Here is a 24,959-nt window from a genome sequence, read left to right on the forward strand (position 1 = left end):
CTTGCTGTTGTCTTCCTTGGGTCCCTTGTGTTGGGGGATCTGTGGATCTCCATGGCCTGACAGACTATGCCCTTCCCCAGATTGGGGTAGTTTTCAGCAACTACCTCCTTAAAGACACTTTCTATCCCTTTCTCTCTCTTCTTCTTCTTCTGGTATCCCTATAATGCGAATATTGTTCTGCTTGGATTGGTCACACAGTTCTCTCAATATTCTTTCATTTTTAGAGATCCTTTTTTCTCTCTGTGCCTCAGCTTCTTTGTATTCCTCTTCTCTAGTTTCTATTTCATTTATTGTCTTCTCCACTGTATCCAACCTGCTTTTAATACCCTCTATCTTGTTCTTTAATGATTGGATCTCTGACCTGAATTCATTCCTGAGTTCTTGGATGTCTTTCTGTACCTCCATTAGAATGTTGATTATTTTTATTTTGAAGTCCCTTTCTGGAAGAGTTACGAGGTCCGTATCATTTAAATCTTTCTCGGGAGTTGTATTAACAATTTTACTCTGGACAAGGTTCCTTTGGCGTTTCATGTTTGTATATGGCGTCCTCTAGTGTCCAGAAGCTCTATTCTGGAGCTGCTGAGCCCCTGAAGCAATGTCGGGGGTCGCAGGGGAGTGGTACTGGTGCCTGGGGGTAGGAAAGAACTGTTCCCCGCCTCCTGGCTGCTGTGCCTGTATCCACTGCCTGAGCCAGTGGGCCAGTCACATAGGTATAAGTTTTTGTCCCAGAGCAGCTAGATATGGATCCCTGCTTTCCACAAGCAGCCAGAATCCCAGTCTCCCCAAGAACTTTGCCTGTATTAACTTTTCAACCCAGTAGTCATGTGAGTCTCATGAATGCACCATGAAATGTAGGTCTGTGCTCCCAGAGCAGATCTCCGGAGCTAGATATTCAGCAGTCCCAAGCCTTCCACTCCCTCCCTGCTCCGTTTGTCTTCCTCCCGCCAGTGAGCTGGGGTGGGGGTGGGGCTTGGGTCCCACGGAGCCACAGCTCTGGTAGCGTTACCCCGTTTGCCGAGGTCTGCTCTTTTCTCCAGGTGTGTGTAGTCTGACCCCTCCTCTTTCCTGTTGCCCTCTCAGGATTAGTTGTGCCAATTAAATTTTCTAATTGTATCCAGTTTTAGGAGGAAGCCTCTGTCTCTCCTCTCACGCTGCCATCTTTAATCCCCAATTCCTGGTTTGTTTTTTTAACACGTGATACACGATTCAAAAGGTATGAAAGCTATGTATGTATAGGAAAAAGACTGCCTTCACCCAACCCCCAGCCACCTTGTGCCACTGCCTGCAGACACCCATTGTTAACAGTGTCTGCACATACCCATTGCCCATTGGCATGGCTGAATGACTTAGGAAATGCCCCTGGTAGTGTATTACCTAGACTCTTCTGCCCCTCTCTTCCCCCACAACCCCCCAGCAGTATGTCTCCAAAGTCCTTCATATCAGTTCTTAAAGAGCTGCTGCTTGTTTCCGAGAGCCCGTCTGCATTTGATCAGCAGCGCCTGAGTTCATTTAGCCAGGCTGCGTTGGCCGGGGTTCCGCTGGTCCCATTCTTTGGTGGTTATAAAGAAGGCCGTGGTAGTACCAGCTTTGCTTCCCAGACTGCTCTTGCTTTATTTTGCTTGTGGTCATATTTTTTTTCAAATTTCATATAATGTTAAAGAATGAGATTCTTTTGTGTTTACATAACAGCATGGGTTTAAAAAGGTCAGGGGCTCAGACTAGTCAGGGAAGAAGTCACCCCGCCAGCAGCTTACAAAGGCAGGTGTTTTAACAAACCGATCTTGATAAGCAGCATGATGATTTCTGTAAGGAAGTTGCTGTGGGCTGTAGTCTGTACGTGATAGAGAGTGCTTGGTGTGAATGCAGGGGAGAAACCTCTGTCGCATTTGTATTTTATGGGTGGTGGGAAATCTGTAATTGCCTCTTCCGATGGCTTAAGGCTCACACCCGATTCCGTGGCATCTTTTCGGTGCATGCTCAGAACTTGACGGTACATCTTTCCAGGTACTAGCTGTATTCAGGTTCCATCTGATGAGTTTTTCCCAACTTGTCCCCTTTATTCCAGTTTCTTCACTGAATTTTTTTTTTATCTCATTGAAGTCTCTGTTAATTGCCTTTTGTTAGTTGGAACATGATAGAATATAATGTGAGAAATGAATACAAATATTTTCTTTATCTCTTTATAGCATGGTATTTGCCTCCTAGGTACTCAAGAAGTACATGTCAAATAAATGAATTCTGCTAATTTTTTAACAGGATATGAGGAACTTGCGACTTGCTTATAAACAGGAAGAACAGAGTAAACTGGGGATATTTGAAAACCTCAACAAACATGCGTTTCCTCTTTCCAATGGGCAGGTAAGTACACCAAGATCAGCCCTTTCTGCATGCCTGTGTGGGGGTCTGAACATTTCATGTCTCATTATTGCTTTCTCCAGATATTTCCTTTATCTCTTTTCTCTCTGTTGGCAACTAATACACTCTTTAAAATTTGTCAGCTCTGTGTAGTGATAAGAAAACTGCCAGTTTGTTGCTTCAGAATTTACAGATTAAAATATGAATCTTAATACATTACACTCAAACTGAATGAAAAGCTTTAATATTGGGTATATGATGTAGCAAAGAAACACTGACATATGTACTTTGTGTTTTTTGTACCCAGACACTCTTTGCATTCAATTATAAAGAAAAATTTCCAACTAATGGCTGGAAAGTATATGATCCAGTATCCGAATATAAGAGACAGGTAAAGTATGTTACTTAACAAACAGAAAATGGTAGGTGGAACCTAATCATCCATCTGTCCTTCCTGAGGGCAAGTGGAGTATAAGGACAGGGGTTTAAAAAGCAAATTGGCCAGAATCAGATGGTTTTTATTAGATATTCTAGAACAAGTTGAATGTCTTAAATTAGATTTTAAGTATATGGCATGACTGCATGAGTCTGATGTGGTGCTCCTCTGCCAGAAGCTCTTTCCTGCAGTGTCAGTTTCAAGGTATCCCAGTAGGATATGATTCTGCTGACATTCACTCTGGGTCTCCATGTTATATTTGGGGTGATGATTTATGTGACTTATTTGAGAAATTTGTAAAAGGCATCTGTGTCTCTAAAGGACTTTCATGAATCTTTTCAAAAACAACACGATGCTGATTCTTTATAGAAAACACTACAAGAAATATATAGCATTGGGATTCTAGTATATAATTATCATTTTTTAGTATGTTTGGAAAGCCTTATGCTTCATTAGTTTTTTTTAAATGGGTAGGAAATGGGTTATAATAATTGTACATATTTAAACTTTTAAGTACCAATAAGCAACAAATTATAAATGAATTTTAGGAGAACATAAGAAATGGATGCAGTTCATGCTTAGTATTTTGGAAGTGTAAAAGTATGCTCCCCTACCTTCTTTCTTCCCTAACACCCTGCAGGGTTTGCCGAATGAGAGTTGGAAAATATCCAAAGTGAACAGTAATTATGAGCTCTGTGACACCTACCCTGCTATCATTGTTGTGCCAACTAGTGTAAAAGATGATGACCTTTCAAAAGTGTCAGCCTTTCGAGCAAAAGGCAGAGTCCCTGTAAGTAATTGTCATTTAGGCATAAACATAGATTGTGTTAGATCTCATATGGAAAGAAGCAAGACAGAAAAAAAATATACTGAATAAAATGGAATATAAAAAAGTAAGCCTACAAACCTGAATATATCTTTGATTCTCAAGTACTGCCTAATTATATAAATATTCTGTTTGCTATGAGTGCAATTTGTATGACTTCATATTATTAAGTACAAGGGTAACTTCAGGTATACTCTCAAGATGTAATAGAGGATAGCAAAGGAGCAGCAAGAAAGCGTTAGCATGCTATTGCGTTAACAGTTCGCAGCACTGGTCTCCCCGAATCCTCCTAGAGAAAATACACCGTGTATTAGATGCCAAGTGGCCTGCTATAGCTGCATGGGAGGGCCACCATTACAAAAAGAAGCATAGCAGCCGGCAGGGGGTGAATTTTTTAAAACAGCTTTATTGACGTATAATTGGTATACAAAAAACTGTACATGTTCAATGTATATAATTTGATGAGTTTGAACATATGTACACATCCGGGATGCTATCACCATAATTAAGGAGGGGGTGAACTTTTTGAGCCTGGAGTTTGTGGTCTGGTATAATTCTGGGTCTCTTGGCCACTTGAGGAAAACTGTAGGTTCGGGAGCATAGCTTTAGATTCTGCACAAGACTGTATATTCACTTGGTCCCCATCCTGCCCCATATGTCATGTTGAGATACAAAGATGTTTTTCAATTAGGAGACAAAATAAAGCTAGTCAGTCAAATAGGAACAGGGCTCGAATTTAGTTGGCTTAGTTTCTAGTTTTTCTTAGAATCATAAAATTTTAAAAGTGAAGGGGATGTTTAGAGCTCAGCTGGTCAGACCTGACCCAGACATTGAGTCCCACAGCCACTATCTTCCTGTGATTGGCAGGACCCCTCACCTTTGAGGAAAATACACAGAAGAAGCTGTACTTGAGAAGGTAACTTGTTTCTACTGCCTGGTAAAACAGCACATAGTGTTTTAGGAACTGTACTAATTTCTGTTGCTTGCAAACACTAGGTGTTGTCATGGATTCATCCAGAAAGTCAGGCAACAATTACCCGTTGCAGCCAGCCGCTTGTTGGTCCCAATGATAAACGCTGCAAAGAAGATGAAAAATACTTGCAAACAATAATGGACGCTAATGCACAATCTCACAAACTTGTCATCTTTGATGCCCGACAAAACAGTGTTGCTGATACCAACAAGGTACATTCTCAGTGACATTGTAGAGATGGTGATCTTTCTCTGTGTGCTGTCTGTAACTTGTGATGCGGTTCAGAGAGCCCACTGAATTCCTCCCTGCCTGAAGGTGGGCTCTTCCAGGGTAGTCCTAGCTATCCCCACCGGTACATAGCCCGGGGCCTATGCTGTGTCATGTGGGTGGGAATTTAGTCTCTTTCACTGCTTCCCCACAATCCTATCTGTCGAATTAATTATGAAGAGACCCAGAAAGACAATTGTCCTCTAAAGAGTCAAGTATTTTAATTAAATGATCCCAAGGCCCTTGGAAGGACCTTTAACCTGTGAAATAGGGTGATTACCTGATTAATTTCTATCTGGTCTCAAGCTCCGTTGGAATGCAGTCAGCTGTGTAAAGGAGGCAATTGTATAAAGTTGCCATGAATCACAGGGAGCAGTGGCGTCTGCACATAGCTCCCATTTGGATCCTTCTTGCCTAGTAACAGCTATGAGGTGAAACCTCTAGTACCTGCTCTTCAAATAGAAAGGCCCTGAACGAAGCCACTTCTGCTCCTCATGAGTGACTTTCTGACAGTGTGTTGCTACAGGCAGGCACTTGGCGGTAGGAGCACTTGGCCCTCTCAGAGAGGAATTTCAGGTACCGGGAAGGTGGTGACCTCATGCCTACTTGTAAAATGACACGGGTAACAAACACCTACTAGGGGCAAGGTCCTGAGGAAAATACCCACACAGACAAGGCATAGTGCCAGCCTGCTGTGTTGGGGGAGCAGGAGAGGTCCTGGCCAGCCTGGCTTGTGGCGTCGGGCAAGGCCACATGGAAAAGGCAGTATGTGAGCTGCTTTGGGTGGTTAGTGGCAGGAGGGAAGAGGTCCAAGGGCATGGCCACCTGCACCAGCCCCTGCCTTTGCTCTCAGCTCGCTCGGGAGTCCTTGTTTCTCTCGGGGGTCTGTGCCTCTTCTCTCCTCAGTGAGGAGCCCGTTGTTGGCCACAGTCTCCAAAATGACCACCTGCTACCTCCCGGTCCCACTACTTCAGGGAGCAAACTAGCCATCAGACACGTTTTTCCCCTCAGTACGTGGGTGCTGTTGTGTGCCAGGCACTTGCTAGGCACTGGGGAGAGACACAAGCCACTGCACAAACTGGCAAGTGGCTCTCCATTGTGGCATGGCAGAGTGAAAAGGGCGCTCTGAGCAAGCCTGAGAGGACCCTGCTGCTTCGCTCCCTGACCCTGGGCAGTTCCTCTGTCTCTCTAGACCTTGTCTGTGAGACAGGAATGCCAGGAGGTGTGAGGTTAAGTGAGGCAGTGCTGTAAGGGGTCTAAGGACAGTGCCTGTCCCCGAGGACACGTGCACTTCGAGTGTCAGCTTGCTGGGCCGCACCACTCGCTTGACTCCCATGCCACTGCCCTGCCTGGATCTCGCTCTGGCCTGGGCCCCTTGCTCTCCTTCACTGGCTCCTCCGCTCTCCCCAGCCTTCACAGGGTGGTGCTCCTTGAATGCTTTGCACAGTTTGACTTTGCACAGTTCCCCTGGGCCGACTCTTCTAGTGCCGGGCCTGTAAACACTGCACATGTTGAGTCTCCCAGTTTCTGTTGTGCCCTGGTCCCTCTTCAGGTTGACACAGGATTTCCATCCCGGTGTCTGGTTGACATCTCTGTGGCTGTCTCCCAGGTAACTCCTCAGCATATCCAGGCCCACCCAACAGCAGGTAGGAAGTACTTTTGGCTCTGCGATCAGTTACGCCTGGGTTTTCCTGCAGGTTCTGCCACCTGGTGCCCTGTAGAACCCTGAGCAAAGTGCTGAACCTCTCTGTTAGCCTCAGGCTCCTCTTGTGTGAAGTGAGAGATCAGTGTCTCATGTAGAGGATGTTTAAGGAGGAAAGTTGAGTGAAGATAATGCACATAGCAGACTCAGCTAGTGCCGGGCACATCCTCAGAACTCAGCACGTGACGCTGATAAGCTCACCCCCCAGGGGTCTGGCCTGTGGGGTGAGTGGTGGTACCAGTTACGGAGATGGGCCGGACTGGCAGAGGCACCTAGTGGGCAGTGTGTGAGTTTCCTGAGGTGGCTGTACCAATGACCACAGACGGGGTGGCTTAAAGCAACACGAATTTATTCTCCTACAGCTCTGGAGGCCCGAAGGCTGAGACCTGGTAGGGCTGTACGCCTTCTAGGGGCTTGATGGGCGAACCTGCTCCTTGCCTCTGCCGGCCTGCGGTGACTGCTCTGTCCTCACGCAGCCCTCCCCCTGCAGGCCTCTGTGTCCTCTCCTCCTCTCACTTCCAGGGACACTTGTGATGCCAGGTGGGGCTTATTCAAGATGAGCCGGGATTATCTCTTCATCTCAAGATCCTTAATCACATCTGAGTAAAATAACTTTTTTCCAAGAAAAGGTCACGTTCATGGTTGGTTGCCACAGATTCCATGTGGGCGCCTTGGCAGGGGTTGGGGGGGGTGGGGGGGGCATTTTTGGCCCGCCACAGAGTCACCCTCAATTAACCAGTTCCCCTCACTTCCCGTGGCTGGTGGGTCATTAACCCCTGCCAGTCTTGCTGCCTTTTGCATGCTTCCTGTCACCCCTCGAGTACTGACCCCAGGAAATAAAGAGCATGACAGAAGCTGTGTTCACACATTCATGCTGGGATTCTTCAGCCTGAACTGGGCCCTCGGCGCTGCCGGGAAGTCCCTCCCCTGACCCTCCAGGGGCCTTTTCAGCCCATTCAGGACTTTTGTCTGATGTTTGACCCTGCCCTGGGCCCCCCAGCTTCATCCTCAACCGCTGACTTGCCCTTATGCACAGAGAGCAACCCTCAGCAGGAACGCCCTCCCTGCCGTCTCCATACCTGGAAACTCACTTGTCATGCCGGCCATGGAAGCCCCCTTTCAGTGGAAGAGGTGGCCTGTCCCTGTGTGCTGCGTTTGCCCCAAGCTTCCTGCCTGCTTGAGCATCCCATTTCCCTCTCTGGATCTTTGGCCTCGCCCTTCCTCTGACTGCATCCCATGAAGCCTTTCCCATCTGTACAGATAAGCCCGCCCTTGAGCCCCCATCTCCGTCCCCGTAGCACTTTACGGACGGACTCCTTGACGCCTCTCGGGCTCACTGCCGCCCACTCCCCCCAAGCCCTGTGAAACTAGCTCTTATCCCCATCTAGGTCCAGACCCATCTTGGTAACAGGGTCACCAAGTACTTCCTTGGCATGAAATCCCATGAGTGTTGGGCCACTCTTATTTTCCTTGACCCCTCAAGCTTTTGACATAGTTGAGTACTTTCTCCTCAGAATACTCTTTTCCCTGCTTTTCTCTGTTTCCGCCAATAAATGCCTACTATTCTTGGTCTTTGTTACTTTATGTTCCTTAAATGTTGGCCTTCTTCGTGCTTCCAGACTACGCTTCTCTCCTCACATTGCACGCCATCCTCGAGCACTCTGGCCTCCATTTGCCAGTGACTTTGTACTGCTTCCCCCAGCCCGGACCTCTGAGCTCCAGACCTGTACACCCAGCTGCCTCTTAAGTTTCTTACCTGCTCCCTGTGCTCAAAGCGGAACGCTCTGTTCCTCCTCCTACAGTTTGTACCTGAGTAAGTGATCCCCCCATCTGTTGGGTTGCCCAGCCCAGAATCATGGGCATCATTGTCCTCTCCTGTGCCACCAACTGCCCCAGTCAGCCACCACATTCTTCCAGTCCCCTCTGCCCAGTGCAGCCAGTGGCAGTTCACCAGGCCAAGTCTGCCTCTGCCATCCAGCCCCTGGCCACCCTCTGGTCCCCCCTGTCACTGCCCTCGTCACTGCCCTAGTGTTCTGTCTGCTGAACTTCTTGTCTGTCTCTCGGGAAGCTGTATCCTCCCCCATCTCTGGGCGTCTACACACGAGGCCTCCCTGCCTTGTGTGTTCTCTTCTCAGTGTAGACATCTCTTCTGTCTCCCTGGCAGCCCCTTAGACCTGTGCCCTCCTTCAGCAGGGTCTCACCCCCTGAGCTGTACGGGCACCTCTCCTCACTGCCCACCCGACCACATTTTGAGCACCTTGAGGACCAGGGTCTCTATTTGTTCATAATTGCTGCCCCAGTATTTAGCTCAGGGCTGAACATTAATGTCCACTCAGTAAATGGCTGGAGACTAAATGAAGAGTCTGTGGGTTCACAGATGCACTTATTTTTATTGACTGAAAAGTCACATAACATACAACTTGTCATGTTAACCATTCCGAAGATTACAATTCAGTGACGTCCTACACACTCAGTGTTGTGCAGCAATCACCACTAATTGGAGAATGCTTTCACAGCCCCAGTGCAAACCCTGTGCCTGTTCTCCCTCCCCCTAGCCTGTCAACCACGAGGTTACTTTGTACAGGTTCCTGTCTTGACATTTCACGTAAATGGAATCATTCAATATGTGATCTTTTGTGCCTGGTTTCTTTCACTTAGCATCATGTTTTTAGGGTTCATCTGTATTGTATGAAGTACCAGACTCCATTCATTTATGTGGCTGAAAAAAATATCCCATTGTCTAGGGAGCCCCCATTTTGCTTACCAGCTCATCTGCTGGTAGACCTTTGGGTTGCCTCTGGCTCTTGGCTACTCTAAGTAATACTGCTGTGATCCTTCATGTAGTAGTTTTTGTTTGAATACCTGTTTTCAGTTCTGTGAGGTGGAATTGTTGGGTCATATGGTAATTCTTTAACTTTGAGGAACCATCAAACTTTTTCACAGACTGCCCGATTTCAATTCCCACCAGCAATGTATTAGGGTTTCAATTTTTCTGCATTCTCATCACAGATGGGTTTTGAATGTTGACCTCAAAAAATGTAAGCTAACTGTCGACCAGATTTTTATGAGATTACCAAAAGGTGAGCCATATGCCCCTTTCTTGTTACATTTGCATTTTACTTTGCTTAAATTGCTTTAATGAATTGCATTGTGTAGGATTTACAAATTGTTTTATTATACAGAAAATTTGTGGTAGTTTAACTTTTTCTATTCAGATGGCTTTTAAAAGGTTCTGTTAGCGCCATCTAATTCACCTTGAGTGAGATCTGGGTGTTAATGGTTTAAAAACTTACTCTGGGTGATGGAGGATTGTTATGGGTTGTATTATGTCTCCATAAAAAAACTGTTGAAGTCCTAACTCCTGGTACCTGAGAATGTGGCCTTATTTGAAATAGAGTGTTTGCAAATACAATGACATTAAGAAGAGGTCATATTGGGTTGGAGTGGGCCCTACTCCAGTCTGACTGGTGCCCTTATGAGAAGAGAGGCAGATGCCGGAAGAAGGCCACGTGACCTGAGGCAGACATGAATGTGCCTGCGGACCAGGAACACCTGGGGCGACCATACGGGAGGAGGCCAAGAAGCCTCCCCCGCAGGAGGGCTCCGAGGGAGCACAGCACAGCCAATGCAGGGCATTCTATTTTTTATTTTTTGGACTTCTGGCCTCCAAAACTGGGAGAGAAGACATTTCTATTGTTTTAAGGCACCCAGTTTATAGTATTTTGTTCCAGTGGCCACAGGAAGCGCACAAGGACTTAGGAGGTTTAATATAAACGAATGAGTTGGTTGCTTCTTTAATGGTGTCTATCTGGTAACACTGGAAAGAATGGAAAAGTTAACTCAGATGACATGATGTATATCTTTTGTTGTTAATAGGCGAAGGGGGGAGGATATGAAAGTGAAAGTGCTTACCCAAACGCGGAACTTGTGTTCTTGGAGATCCACAACATCCACGTGATGAGAGAGTCACTACGGAAATTAAAGGAGGTCGTGTACCCTTCTATTGATGAGGCCCGCTGGCTCTCCAATGTGGATGGGACCCATTGGCTGGAGTATATAAGGGTAAAGAGGGCCGGTCCTTTTCATGTTTCTGGTTACGACTTCTCTGCATCTGTGCCATAAGTCTGTCCGTCTATCCTGAGGTTTCTCAACACTGGAAATAAGTGCGTGTTTGCTGCGTGCTCGGGCTTCCAGCATTTCCATGGGCAGCATCCAGACTGTGGTCTTTGTAGGAGGGCTTTGTGACATGATAAAAAGGGATAATGCTTGCCTCAGATCAGGTGTTTAAACTCCTTTGTGGCTCTTTAATAATGGACCCTATTTACTGCTATAGTTTTCCTTAGTGTGAGTTTTCCCCCCACTGATGCTGACGCTTCCTAGTGATTCTCACTTAATTGCATTCTTGTTTGGCCCATTGACCTGAACTTCTCACATTCCCCATAGAATTATTTTTGCTGTGATAGAAATTAAATGTAGCCTGGTCTAATTGTGCCTTCTTTCCTGAAGATGCTTCTAGCTGGAGCAGTAAGAATTGCAGATAAAATCGAATCTGGGAAAACCTCAGTGGTGGTGCATTGCAGTGATGGTTGGGACCGGACAGCCCAGCTGACGTCTCTGGCTATGCTGATGTTAGATGGCCATTACCGTACCATTAAAGGGTTTGAGGCGCTCGTAGAGAAGGAGTGGATAAGCTTTGGACATAAGTTTGCACTGGTGAGTTGAGATGCTGAGGTGTATGCTTGATTGGTTTTGCTCTGTCATCTACATGGGTGTGTTGTGCATCACACACATACACACACAAGCGCACGCACACACGTGAGCTTTCTGCTCGGCCTCAGGTATGAACTGCCATAGGAGAGTGCCATGGACCCCAGCACTGTGTACTCCTGGCAGGGCATTCTATTTTTCATTTTTTTGTGCAGGTATGCCTTTTTTAAAAATTAAGGTAAAATTCACATAACATAGAATTTACCATCTTAAGGTATATAGTGCAGTGGTACTGAGTGCATTCACAGTGTCGTGCAGCCTTCACCTCCATCTCATTCCCAAACGTTGTCACCCCCAGAAGGGAGCCCCATCCCCACTAACTAGGCCCTCCTTGTTTCCCCCAGCCCGATAACCACTGATCTGCTCTCTCTCGGAAATTGCCTGTCTAGCCACCTCAAATAAATGGGATCATACAATATTTGTCTTTCTGTGACTGGTTCATTTCACTAAGTATAATGTTTTCAAGGTCTACCCATGTTTTGCCTATAGCAAAACTTAAGTCCTTTTCAGGGATGAATAGTATTCCAGTGCATGGCCATACCTAAGCACAGTGTGTTCATATCCATTTATCTGTTGATGGACACTTGGGTTGCTCCCACCTGTTGGCTGTTGTGTGTAATGCTGCTGTGAACACTGGTGTACAAGTTTTCCCCATACGAAGTGCCACAAACCGAGTAGCTCAAACAGAACTTTATTGTCTCATAGTTCTTGAGACTAGAAGTCCAAGATCAAGATCCTGGCAGGGGTGGTTTCTCCTGAGGCTTCTCTCCTTGGCTTGCAGATGGCTGCTGCCTCAGTGTGTCCTGCCATGGCCTCTTCTCTGTGCATACATCCCTGCTGTCGCTCTCAGCCCAGATTATAAGGACACCAGTCATGCTGGATTAGGGCCCACCCAAACAGCCTCGTTTTAACAGAATCACCTCTTTAAAGGCTCCCTCTCCAAACACAGTGACATTCTGAGATACTGGGGGTTAGGACTGCCCCATATACATTTGGAGTTGGGGGTTTGGGGGGTGGGGACGACATGCAGTTTAGTCCAGAACAGCCTGCCCTCACGTTTGGGTGTACACCTAGCAGCGGGGCTGCTGGGTCGTCTGCTGGGGTGTTCTTGGGCTGCTGTTTGTGTTTAGTGCAGATGGCTGCTAATTCCTGGTCTGTCTGGACTGTTGAGCCATTGGGGATTTGTCTGAACTATGCACTGAACTGGAACTCTCCTGAGGCCCCACTCAGACCCACTTGGGGAAAGCCAGGGGAGGGGCAGCGTGGCTACTCCTGCCAGGGAGGGCAGGGGCGCCCATAGCCCCTGAGCCGCACGGCCTGGGAGCTGTCCACATCCTTGGACGTGTCCCTGCCTCTCTGCGCCTTGGTTTACCCTCTCTCAAGAGTTCTGTGGGGAGATGGTATGTATCAAGGGCTTAGCACGGGACCTGGCCTGTGCCAAATGCCAGGTATGTTTTGGCTCCCATCACTTTAAATATTATGAACAACTTGCTTGTCCTGCTCACCCCAGCAAAGGCTGGCTCGGTGGTGAGGACAGAGAGTGTGGAGTCTCCCTCCCGTGTTTGCACCTGGCCATCTCCAGCAACTCACAGGCCATTCTCTTACGTCCTTCCCCCCCCCAGACAGTGTGTTGCACCCAGAGTGGGCCTCCCGCTAGGTGGCAGTGGTGAAGGTGCAGCGCGTCAGGGCGTGTCCACGGCACTGCTCCCATCCCTGCTTGCTCACGGTGGGGCTCGCCAAGGTGATGAGATTAAGAGATTTTTACTGGCTTCAATTTACTCGGTGCCACTGTGTGTCCAATGCTGTACATCCATCATCTAGATTAATCCTGTGCTGACCCTGTGAGGCAGCTGTTCCCATTTGGGAGGGGAAACGGAAGTCTCAGAAGTGTGAGTTATGATGTGCCCAAGGTTACCCAGCTATTTAGGGCGGAGCCAGGTCCACAGCTGCCCGCGCATCTGCCTCCCGAGCTGCGCTGGCGAGCTGCCTGGGCTCCTCCTGAGGCCAGTTTCTGTCCTTGCCCTCCTGTTCTGTCGTCTGCCTTGTGGGCCTTATCGTGGACCACTCTCCTCCGGTCCTGCCTCTGCCCTGCCACTTGCTCCTCTTCCCTAGATCGTTCCATGGGCACAGAAATGTGCCACAACTTATCCTACCCTAGAAACCCACCCCTGGACCCTACTTCCTCTCCCCTGTCCCTTTACAACAGAGCTCCTCAAAACCCTCGTCTACTCACTGCCATCTTTCTTTTCCTTCTGTCCTGAACCCTTGTTAGCCAGGCCCCCTCTTTCCCCCTCCACTGCCCACAGGCTGCTCTTGCTGCAGTCACCAGGGACTGCCTGGCCGAGGCCTGCCTACACGTGGCCTGAGCGCCGACACTGCTGAGTTCCCTCCTGTCTTCTCAGGGGGGGGTGTCTCGGGGCTCAGTGCTGGACCGCTCCTCCTCTCTGTGTGCTGATCCCGAAGGGATCTCAGCCAGTGCCACACCTTCACATACATGGCTTTCAGATCTCTGGTCCTCTCCCCACTGCCACTGATGCCCCCTTACTTCAGGCCTGGCCCTTGGGACTGTTACGGCAGTCTGCTGAGCAGCCTGTCACCTGTCCTCAGCCATTGTACCAGAAGGAGCTCTGTAAGAGGCAGATCTGACGCAGCCACTGCCGCGTGCGGGCCGACTCCTCAGGGTGACGCCCAAGGCCACCTTTCCAGCCTCGTCTCGCCTCCCTCCCCTTGCCTCAGCCCCTGAGCCTCAGCCATGCCCGGCGACTTATGGTGCCCTTGGTGTCCCCTACCACGTCCCCAAAGCTTCTAACCCAAAGTGTCTCTGGCCAGGCAGGAAGCAGACACCTCCCTGACCTTTTCAAGTGAGACCTCCTGAATGACTGGGACTTGTGTGACCACCCCACCCTCAGATGGCCCCTTGTTCCTCGGTGGCCCCACCATACCCATCTCAGACTCAAAAGCCCTCGGAACACTTTATCGCCCTTGTTATTTCCTGCTCTTCCGCCCATGGCTAGACCACAGATGAGTTACTTGTCAAGCACAGGCACTGTAGCATTTGTCTTGGTATTCCGGGTGCCTAGCCAAGGGCCTGGCCTCGTGGAGCTGTGAAACTCTGAAGTCCCGAGGGCCAGGCAGGATGCCTTGCACAAACCATAGTTTTTGAATGTCTATTACAAAACTAAATAGTGAGCTGTCAGTGCAAAACTATTTCTCAAGTGCCTTAAATACTGAAGAGAAAGTTCTACAAATTAGTTTATAAGGGGGAAGTACAAAAATAAGGCAGTGTATGCAACCACTATAGAAAACAGAATGGCAGTTCTCAAAAATTAAAAATAGAACTACCATGTGATCTAGAAATTCTGCTTCTCGGTATATACCTAAAAGAAGTGAAAACAGGCTCAAACTAAGATTTGCACACCCATGTTCATAACAGCGTGACTCACAATAGCCCAAAGGTGGACCAACCCAAGTGACCATCAGTAGATGAATGGATAAGCAAAATGTGGTATATGCATACTGTGGAATTGTTCGGCTTTAAAAAGGAACGGCATTCTGCCTCCTGCTGCAACGTAGATGAATCTTGACATGACGCTCAGTGAAAGAAGCTGGTCCCCAAAGGACCATTCCATTCACATAAGGTCTCTAGAGCAGTCACATTCCTGGAGACAAAAGTAGGATGCGGGTGCCAGGAGCTGCCAGGGGGGTCACGAGGAATTAGTGTTTAATGGGCACAGAGTTTCGGTTTGAGATGAAAGAGTTCTGGAGATAAATGGTGAAGATTGCAAAACAGTATGAATGTATTGAATACCACTGAACTATGCACTTAGAAATGGTTAAGATAGTAAGTTTCATGTGTACTTCACCATAATTAAAACATGTTTCAAAAGAAGGTGATCTACTGTTACATGGAGATGTTGATGTTGACTTGGTTATTCCCTTGTTTTTACGCCTTTTCTGGTGACAGTTTCGTACACCCCTACGTGGTGATTGCATTGTATCTTCATAATTTCTTTTTCCTCTTCTGCTTGGTCATCAGATGATTTGAAGCTTCTCTTACAAAAGCTCAGTTTTGAGCTGGTTTTTAACTTGGTATTTTCAGTGTTTTTGTCAGTACTGTTTGTGTTTGAAATTATCTTTTACCTTTTAGTATGAACTATTAATATCATCTAAAATATCAAAAGGTATGAAATACAATACTGTACACCAATTATATCTCAAAACGGGAAAAAAAGAAACACAATACTGACTGCCTCAAGGATTCCCTGTTATCTCTTCAAGAGTGAGACTTAAGGATTCTCTGAGTCATGTAGAATTGGTTAAAACTTGTAGGTTGTTAACCATTATTTTGATTCTCAGAGTTCCTGATATTACTGAAAAATAAAAAACCTGTCTTTTCTGAAAATTTACTGGCCATTTGCTTACCACTTCTTGGTCACATCTATATTAAAGTGAAGTTATAAAGCAATCAACATGTAAAAATATAGTACACTGAAGTTTTGTTTCCTAAGAGTAATGGAAGTCAGTTCAATTCAGTGAACACTTTTTGAGCGGCCCTTGTGTGCCAGGAATTCTGTTAGGCCTTGGGACATGCAAATGAGACGAGGTTCTCATCCCCAGGCAGTTTAAAGTGACTTTCGGAGGACCATGGCATATATTGAGACGTTTAGCTCTTGTTTCTTCGCAGCGAGTGGGCCACGGCAATGACAACCACGCGGATGCTGACCGGTCCCCCATATTTCTTCAGTTTATTGATTGTGTTTGGCAAATGACAAGGCAGGTGAGAGATTTTGAGTACATTTCTGACCTATATAGTCTGACTCAAACATATCTTAAGAGTTGAAGGTAAACTTTCATGTTCATGCAAAATTACGGTGGTATGTGTGTAAAGTGTGTTCCCTTCTATTACTTAACTCAGTTTCATTCTAATTTACCTAGAAATACTAAACAGAAAATAAGAGCCAACCAACATCACACCAAAAGTGACTTTTCTTGTGCAAATGGTTTTTTTGTCAGTCATCCTGTCCATGAGCTCTGCACGCCTCAGTCACGCTGCTTCGCCTGCCTCCCCTCTGGCAGAGTCCAGGAGCGCAGCCCCTGCTGAGCAGGTGGCAGAAGGTTCGCCAGGCATTCGAAATGGGGCTATGACGGAGCTGCCCGCAAGGGGCAGCAGACCAGGAGCCCGGGCCCCTCTGCATCCAGCCTGCCCGAGGGCCAAAGGGAAATGAGTGTCCAAGGACTGATGGCGGAGAGGGAGCTGCTGAGTGTCTTGTCATTACCCGGGGCTTAGTTTCCAAACCCCAGGGCCCAGGGCCCCGGAAACAAAGAAGCCATGCAGGGACAGCCCCCCCCCACCCCACCCCTTGCTGGAGCTGGTCGGGCCCCAGTGCTTCAGTTCAGAGCAGGCTGTAAGATGTGCTGGGGTTTTTTTCACTCGTCTCCAACATCCAAACCCCAATTTGGTCTTACCCTCATGATAGGATGTGGTGCAGAGGAATGGACCTGGCATCAGAGTGACAGACAGAGAGGGACCTGGGGCTGGGGGAGCATGAGCCAGCGCAACTGAGCAAAAGTCAGAGTAGCTTCCCCCACTGCCCGCACCCTGCCTGGCGGGGCACAGGGCTGTGGGGAAAAGAGGGTTAGAGGACAGAGGGCCTGGGTGCCCTCCTCCCTACTGGCCTGGAGGTCTGGCTGCGGCTGTACCCAGGGAAGGGGACCAGCTGGAAAGACTATTGGTGACCTCATGATTGAGCCTCCTGGTCACCTTCTCGCCATCCCCCTGGGGCCTTCTCAGAGGACCGCTACCTCCCTGATCCTGCAAAGTGTGAAGCACCAATCCGGGTCCTCACCGGGAGCCACTGTCACAAGAGTGTGTGGTTGGGGCAGGAGTGTTGGGAACTTAGAGATACAGATTCTTAGGCCCCAGCCCAGACCTGTTGGCACTCAGTCCATACCAGCACCCTATTAAAGTAAGCTCTCTGGGGATTCTGCTCTAGACCAGCACTGCTCAAACTTTAATAAGCACACATATCTGCTGGGGATCTCATTAAAGTGCAGACTCTTATTCATGGGTCTGGGGCAGAGCCAGTGTGCATTTCTAACAAGCTCCCAGGACCAGAGTCCTCAGGCCCTCACTTAGAATTTACTCTCAGACCCAGCTTCCCCAAGCAGATTGGGCTCTTTAATTAGCTGAGTGCCAGGCCACAGCTGATTCAAAGTAGCCAATTAAGGATGGGGATGATGAGGGGTGGTCTCAGAGGTGGGGATTGATGGTATGAGTGATGGGTTATGGCAAACACATACTCCAAAGACATGGAGGCTTTGGAAAACTTGCATAAACGGACACAAAAAATAATCCTAACGCTTCTGAAGGGGTGGGGTAAGCACCATTTTTGTGGATGTGAAGTAGCTTATTCCTCCCAAATGCCTAGATGAGTGTGTGTGTGTGTGTGTGTGTGTGTGTGTGTGTGTGTGTGTAACATCTTCAAATTGACTTCCATTCTTCACATTGCTTAGTGCCTATGTTCATGTCTAATCAGTATCATTTTTGTACTGTTCACTAGATTTTAAGGAAGAGAATAAGGGATTTGGATTAGAAGACTTAAGATGTCTCTCACAGCTCTAAGCTTCTGTCCATGGAATGTGTGTAATTAATTTCTTTTAAATCACCTTGTTAATATGTGAGATGTAGAAACACCAATGATCAGTCTATTGATTAAGTCACAAGGGAGTGAGATATGTAGCTTGTTAGAAAAGATGCAGTATAACAAAATTAACTCATTTTTAGGTTGCCTACTGCTAAGTCAAGTAAGCTAAATCGAATGTAAAGTTGTTAGAACTCAATAAAACGAACTAGTCTGTGTGCACATACTGATACATAAGAAACTAAGGGAAAAGTAATGGAGAGACTCTATAGTCTATTGGAGACTCTAGAGTCTACAGTAACCATAGTTTCATAGACTCTTTACCCTCTAGGATAGGTTTCATAGTCATTGATAGCTTTGTCCCTTGAGGTACAGAATTTTATTGTGAATTTCCGTGGAGTTTTTGAGACCGTACTTTTTAGATATATGGTAGAGTTTCCAGGAGAAGAGGCCAGAACAAACTGAATCATGGAGGCTTAATCTTCTGTTTGTATTACTCTAGCTGTTGCTACTTCCTCCAATGCAGTGTTTTCTGAGTTGAGTTTAATGCCACGATGCCCTTTGGATGCGACTAGCAGTCCTGACCCAGCGGGACTAGGGGAGGCCCTTGTGTTCCGGTTTTGTGGGTGCTGATGGGCTTGGGCACATCTCCGACCTCCCACACCTTGTACCCACTTGGCCAGAGTTAGGCTTGTAGTCAGTGGCACTAGAGACGCCCAGCCAAGCTCCCAGACATGGAACATGGGCTCGGGGCTAGGAATGAAGATGCATACAGCTTCAAAAATATGTCAACAGAAGCTTTGCTGTCCTGTTAGTAAGAGTGTCTTTTTAAATGTTGGAAAATAAAGCAGAGATTTTCCATTTCTAGCCTTGATTTAACAAAGCTTCAATATACATAATTATATATATTTGCTTAAAATTCATGAATTTTGTGGTGCCAATAATTTATAAATAGAGCATTACCTAAGCTGCATAAAAATATATTGGCACAAGTGGACATAATGTACTTGGCCTTTTAAAAGACAGTCATTTAGAATGTGAGGCCATTGCCGGAGTTGCAAGGGACAGTCTCAGAGGCTCTGAGAGAGGACTAACCCGTAGCTGTCTTCAGCATTGCAGCCGGGTTTAGTTCATCCAAGAACAGGAATGCTATAGTAAGAACAACTACCACAGCTAGTTTCCAGAGGTTTCTGAAGAGGTGGTAATCTGATGGGGCTGCTTAGAAGAAGTTGTATGTTTCTGTGAGAGTGGTTCTTAAGATGGAGAGAGAGGCAAATCTTGGAGCGGAGCAGAATGTCTCACGCTGGCCAATGTAATAGCCTCATGAGTAAAATAACAATTTCGGATGGAGTTTGGACAGTCCTGGTTGGTGATTGTTTCTAATTGAGAAGCTTGTCCCTAGCTTAGTAAAGTAATAAAACTAAGCTAAAAATTAAACTTACCTATCAGTGATCCCAGATGTCACTTTAGAGATGATGGGATTACTCACGATAGTGTGCCAACATCACTGATTGGGGAATAGGTGTTTAAAGGAAACTGACTTAATTATAAATATGCTGGGTAGTTCTTTTTGGTTTTGTTCTACCTGGCTTTGCCTCGTTCCCTGGTGATGAATATTTCACTATGTTTTATTTAAGTCAGAATTCTAGCACATGGTAGGCACCCAGTACACACCTGCTGCCAGGGTCATGCTCATCATTTGCAGGGCATCTCCTCATGGCTAGTAAATGCCCACAAGCAGCTGGAACCTCTCAGCAATGATAAAGTCTGTGTTAGAAATATGCAAAGAACCCATTAAAAATTACCAAAAACAGTAATTGAGATGATCATATATTTTTCTTCCTTATTCTGTTAACATGGTAAATGACAATAATATCTTTGTTTAAACATTGATCTTCAAATGTTAAACCAGCCTTGGATTCCTGAAATAAGCCCCATTTGGTCATGTTGTGTTACCCTTTTTATATATTGCCAGGTTCATTTTGCTTAAGGGTTTGAGGATGTATGTTTGTGGAGTTGTCTGTGTGGAAAGGTTTTTAATTACGAGTTGTTCCTTCAATACATATGGACTTTGTTTCTTCTCAAATCACTTTTGACATTCTGTGCCTGAGATGTCCCTTCCTCCTCTGTGACTCAGAATATACCTGTAGGCAGAAAGCTGGGACAGTAGCAGGAGTGGCCTGGTTTGCTTCCCTTCTTGCAGGGGGCCGCAGTCCTGTGTGTGCGGCCTGCTGCCAATGTCTGAGAAAGCTGTTTTATGTATTTTGTCCAGCTTTCTAGATATTTCTGGCAGAAGGGTAATGTGGGCTCTGTGCTGCTGTCATGGCGAGAAGAAGAGCTACGTGAGCATCTTTAGGCACTGAGAAGTACAATTAGTTTTGGGGTGTCAGGTCATTTTTCAGCTAGTATAAGCTTGGACTGGAAACTATAGATAAGTTCTGTGTGGGCTCAGTCTTCTAACCTTTGACTGCATTTCAGCTTGTAGTTTAGCTGTCAAAATTAGCACCACTTTGTTTTAGAAATCAAACTTTAAACCTTATTTCTCTCTCTGTTTAAGTTTCCCTCAGCGTTCGAGTTTAATGAACTGTTCTTGATAACAATTTTGGATCACCTTTATAGCTGTCTCTTTGGGACTTTCTTGTGCAACTGTGAACAGCAGCGATTCAAAGAGGTAAGCGGATTATATTCTATCACCTTGATGGCTCAGGTGCTTTTCCTATGAAGTGCTACTGTAGAAGGGGAGCAGGGTGGAGAGGGGACTTGGGTGTGGCCCTGCTGCTGTCTGTACATGGAGGGGGTGTGCTACATGCCTCCCAAGGGACACAGGCCCCTTCCTTGGTGGGCACTGAGGTCTCCGAGGCCTCTGGGCTTTTTAGGGTCAGTGCTTAGCCTGGAGCCCTGGGTGCTGGGCTCACGGACTTCCCACGGCACCAGCTCCAAAATGACAGGATCCTGCTTTTCATTCTCCGTGCTGCTGGGCAGAAGGGTGTTTGGAGAGCTAGGAACATGAAACGTCTGTAGACAAGCCCAGAACCTCCCTCTTGGTAGCAAGCTAACTTTTCTGGTCCACTGACTGGTAACGCAGCAGCCACTAGTGTTCTCAGAGTTGTTATATTTCATATCTTCCTTGAGAGAAAAGAAAGAAATGCTAGAAACTGAGGGAGCGCTGGGGAAGGTAGTGTAAAATAAAGCCTGCCCTCTTGTTAGCAGGAGAGGGCAGCTGCCTACAGGCAGGGCGTGCAGGACCCGCCCATGTGGTGTGGGGAAGGCAGGGGGTGGGGGGGGGCCAGTCTGCCTCCTTGCACGTGCGTGCTGAGGCCTCCCCCACCTCGCTGGCAGCCCCTGCCCAGTCTCTTCCCTTCCAGCTCACCTCTGGACTTGGGGGCACCTGGGGCTCTGGCCCCAGTGGCCTGGCCCAGCCCGGGGATCTCCATGCCACTGTGCCCTCACTGCTCCCCTGCAGCTCAGTAAATGGCACCTCTGCCCATGAGATGCCCAGGAGGACAGACTTCAGTTCCTCCTTCGCCCTCAGCCCAGAAAAGGGTCTTGATCTGGCCACCTCTCACTGCCGTGCAGCGCGAAGCCCGGGTGAAGCCCCCATCGTCTGGACGGAGGCAACTGCCCGGGAGTGAGCTTCGCCCCCCACCTCCCGACCGCCAGCAGGCTGCTGGAAGCACACACTTCAGCCCCATCCCGTGCCTTCCCCCTGCTCGAAGCCTCCCTGTGGCTGCCCACTGCAGCTCCAGAGGGAAGCCCCCTTGCTGCAGGCTGTTTAAAAGAAAACACATTTTCAAAGAGTAAAGTTGACATATGTCACTTACATCTCAATAAAGCCATTTAAAAAAAAAAACAGAAACAGAAGAAGGAAGTTCATATGTAGATTTAAATCCTTATAGTCTTTTTTTTTTGCCAAAATGTACTTTAAATAATCTCATTTGAGATATAATCTATATACCATATAATTCACTCTTTTACAGTGTACACTTCAGTGGGTTTTAGTATGGTCAGTGTGCAACCGTAACTACCATCTAATTCCATACAATTTTCCTCACCCCGAAAGAAACCCAGTCCCCATCAGCAGTCGTTCCCATTCTACCCTCCCCCCTGCTGATCTGCTTTGCATCTCTGGCTTCACCTATTCGGGACATTTCATATGAATGGCATCATACAGTATTTGTCCTCCTGTGACTGGCTTTTTTCACTAAGCATGATGTTTTCAAGGTTTATCAGTGTTTCAGTGTGGATCGCTGCTTTAGTCTTTCATATGGCTGGGAAGTAGCGTATTGCCCGGAGACACCACGCTGTGTTACCCAGTCATCGCAGATGGACTTCTGGGTTGTTTCCACTTTTGGCTTTTATGACTAATACTGCTATGAACACTCATGGACACGATTTTGTGCGGACCTATGTTTTCGTTTCTCTTGGGTCTGGACCTAGGGGTGGAGGGAATTGCTAGGTCATACGGTAGTTCCATGTCTAACCTTTTGCAGAATCTCCAGACTGCTGCCCACAGCAGTTGCACCATGTCACACTCTCCCCAGCAGTATCTGAGGGCCCCATCTTCTCCACATCTTTGCAGATACTGGTTATTGTGTCTGTTTTTAGCCATCCCAGTGGGTGTAGTGTGGGGTCTCACTGTGGTTTTCTTTCCCTGGTGACTGATGATGTTGTGACCATTTCATGTGCTTATTGGCCATCTGTGTATCTTCTGTGGACAAATGTTTATTCAGATCCTTTGCCTATTTTCAATTGGGTTTTTTTTTATTTGAGTTACAGGATTTCCTTACGTATTATTTATATGTTTGTTACAGGTTCCTTTCCAGATATATATTTGCAAAACTTTTCTCGTGTTATGTGCACTGTCTTACCACTTTTTGACAGTATTTGAAACACCCAAGTCTTTATTTTGATACACGTCTAATTGACGTGTTTCTTCTGTTGCTTGTGCTTTTGGTCTCACATCTAGGAAACCACCGCCTGACTCAAGGTCGTGAAGACTGGAGCCTGTGTTTTCCTGTAGGAGTTTTATAGTTTGAGATCTTAACATTTAGGTCTGTGATCCATTTTCAAGTCCTAACTAAATTCTGTTTATCTGGATAGCTCGTGAGGATGTTTGCTGGTTTGGGGGCAGCAGGATAGGAAATGTTCTCGGCCTCAGCGTTTTTCATGTTACCTGTGCTTGATCCATGTGTCCTGTTTCCTTGCCCTGTCGTGACCATGGGTTTGGGTGTTTTCATTCATATGTGCAATGCACATGGTCACAGCAGTTCTAAATAGTGTACTGTGAAGCCGGGAGGTGGGGACAGGGAAGGCCTCTCCAGCTGCCACCCTGGCATGCTTCTCCTCAGAGAGCCGTCATTCTCCAGGGAAGGGAATCTGTGGTCCGTAGACCCTACTCACAGTCCTTAGCAGCAAGAGGCACAGGCGCTGCCTGCAAGCCGGAACAAAACCTGTTTGTGTCCCTGAGTGGCCCCACCCTCGTCCGGCTGTCAGCAGCTTCTTGCTCTGCCATCACACAGACACAGGCCCCAGATTTTGCCTGAGCAACTCGGCAGTATGTTTTTCCTGGATCGTAACCAGTGTGTGTTTTCATGTTATCCTCAGCATGAGGGGATGGATGGCAAAGGGATGGGAGTGGGGCTCAGTACATTCCCCTGAAATTTTCAGTGTTTGAACTCATTCTACTATTTAAGTGCTTTTTTCTATATAAGATGAAGAAAAGTTGAATTTATTTCAGTGTATTCTTTTGTTTTTCAGGATGTATATACAAAGACTATATCCTTATGGTCTTATGTCAATAGCCAGCTCGAAGAATTTTCTAATCCCTTCTTTGTGGATTATGAAAACCACGTCTTATATCCTGTTGCTAGTCTGAGTCATTTGGAATTATGGGTGAACTATTATGTGCGATGGAATCCACGAATGAGGCCTCAGGTATCTCTGTTTTTCTTTTCGTAAGAGCATTTCTTTCTTTCCAAGTCAAGATGGTGTAGAAATTTGTGCATGCAAGGTGTTAACATTGTACGGAAGGCCCTCTCCCCTCGCCTCTCAGGGTTCAGGCCTTCATGTCATGTTCCAGCAGGTTCCTTCCATGCCAATCTAGATGCCATGTGTTGGGTTAGAGTTTAAAATCTTAGCAGCCGTCTTCTGCTGCTGTGAAGGTACACAGGTGACAGATCGTCAGTCACTGCATTTGACTCAGTCTTTCCAGGGACTCGGCTGCATCACGGCTTATAGACTCTGGCAGCTCCACAGACAGAGGGCATGTGCTGAGTCACAGCAGCCGCCCCCTGGAAGAGGGGGGAAAGCTTCCCCTCCCCGCCACGCATGGTCGCTGTACAGTGTGGCCAGGCAGCCAAGCCAGGCCTGCCCTTGGCGTTCAGTGTGAAGACCCCCCCCAACTGCCTCTGCTTCCCCTGCTCCCGGCCCCTCCACACGGGTGGCCGGGGTGCGTGTGGTCCGGGCGGGGAGCACACCGATAGAGGCAGCCCTCAGCACCATGAACAGATGGCTTTCTGCTAGGTTTTGTTTCTAGGCTGAATGCTCTTAGGTTTTCCCGGCAGTCGGCCAGGAGCCGGTTCTAGGGCCTTGCTGAACATCATCGCTTCTGTCAGCCGCAGATGTGACATCTGCCTTTCCCCTCTGCACGCCGCCTCAGTCCTGCCCTCTCACTCGGTGTCTTCACAGTCCCTGCAGACACGTTTCATCTCTTACTTTGCTGGGCTGCCGGAACCAAGCCCACAGGCTGGGTGCTTCAACAAGAGAAATGCGTATTCTCCTAGTCTGGGGGCCCAAAGTCTGAGATCCAGGTGTGGACAGGGTTGGCTCCTTGGGAGGCTATAGGAAGGATGTGTTCCAGACTTTTCTCCTTGGCTTGTAGACGCCCGCCTCTCCCTGGGTCCCTTCACATCGTCTTCCCTGTATGTATGTGCGTGTGTCTGTGTCCAGATCTCTCCTTTGATAAGGTCATCAGACATGCTGGATCAGGGCCC

The 24,959-nt window shown here is 47.3% G+C and overlaps 1 protein-coding gene across 14 annotated transcripts in view; it reads left to right on the top strand.

Moving 5' to 3' along the window:
* Window positions 1-24,959, top strand: part of MTMR1 (myotubularin related protein 1) — a 69,944-nt gene that overhangs the window by 36,928 nt on the left and 8,057 nt on the right. For 9 of the 14 annotated variants that reach the window (XR_012127403.1, XM_037000467.2, XM_037000417.2 and 6 more), the window contains 9 exons: window positions 2,257-2,358; window positions 2,663-2,746; window positions 3,432-3,581; window positions 4,614-4,802; window positions 10,436-10,621; window positions 11,066-11,272; window positions 16,011-16,103; window positions 20,525-20,638; window positions 23,725-23,901. Coding sequence is in view for 13 of the 14 variants with exons in the window: in XM_037000467.2 (XP_036856362.2) it covers window positions 2,257-2,358; window positions 2,663-2,746; window positions 3,432-3,581; window positions 4,614-4,802; window positions 10,436-10,621; window positions 11,066-11,272; window positions 16,011-16,103; window positions 20,525-20,638; window positions 23,725-23,901 (1,302 nt within the window). In the remaining variant the exon portion in view is untranslated. Of the gene's footprint in view, window positions 1-2,256; window positions 2,359-2,662; window positions 2,747-3,431; window positions 3,582-4,613; window positions 4,803-10,435; window positions 10,622-11,065; window positions 11,273-16,010; window positions 16,104-20,524; window positions 20,639-21,430; window positions 21,835-23,724; window positions 23,902-24,959 lie in introns of those variants that run through there. The other 5 variants (XM_073227695.1, XM_037000436.2, XM_037000439.2 and 2 more) reach the window with 5 other exon arrangements.

This window comes from Manis javanica, chromosome X (genome assembly GCF_040802235.1).
Source record: "Manis javanica isolate MJ-LG chromosome X, MJ_LKY, whole genome shotgun sequence".
NCBI classification, from domain to species: Eukaryota; Metazoa; Chordata; class Mammalia; order Pholidota; family Manidae; genus Manis; species Manis javanica.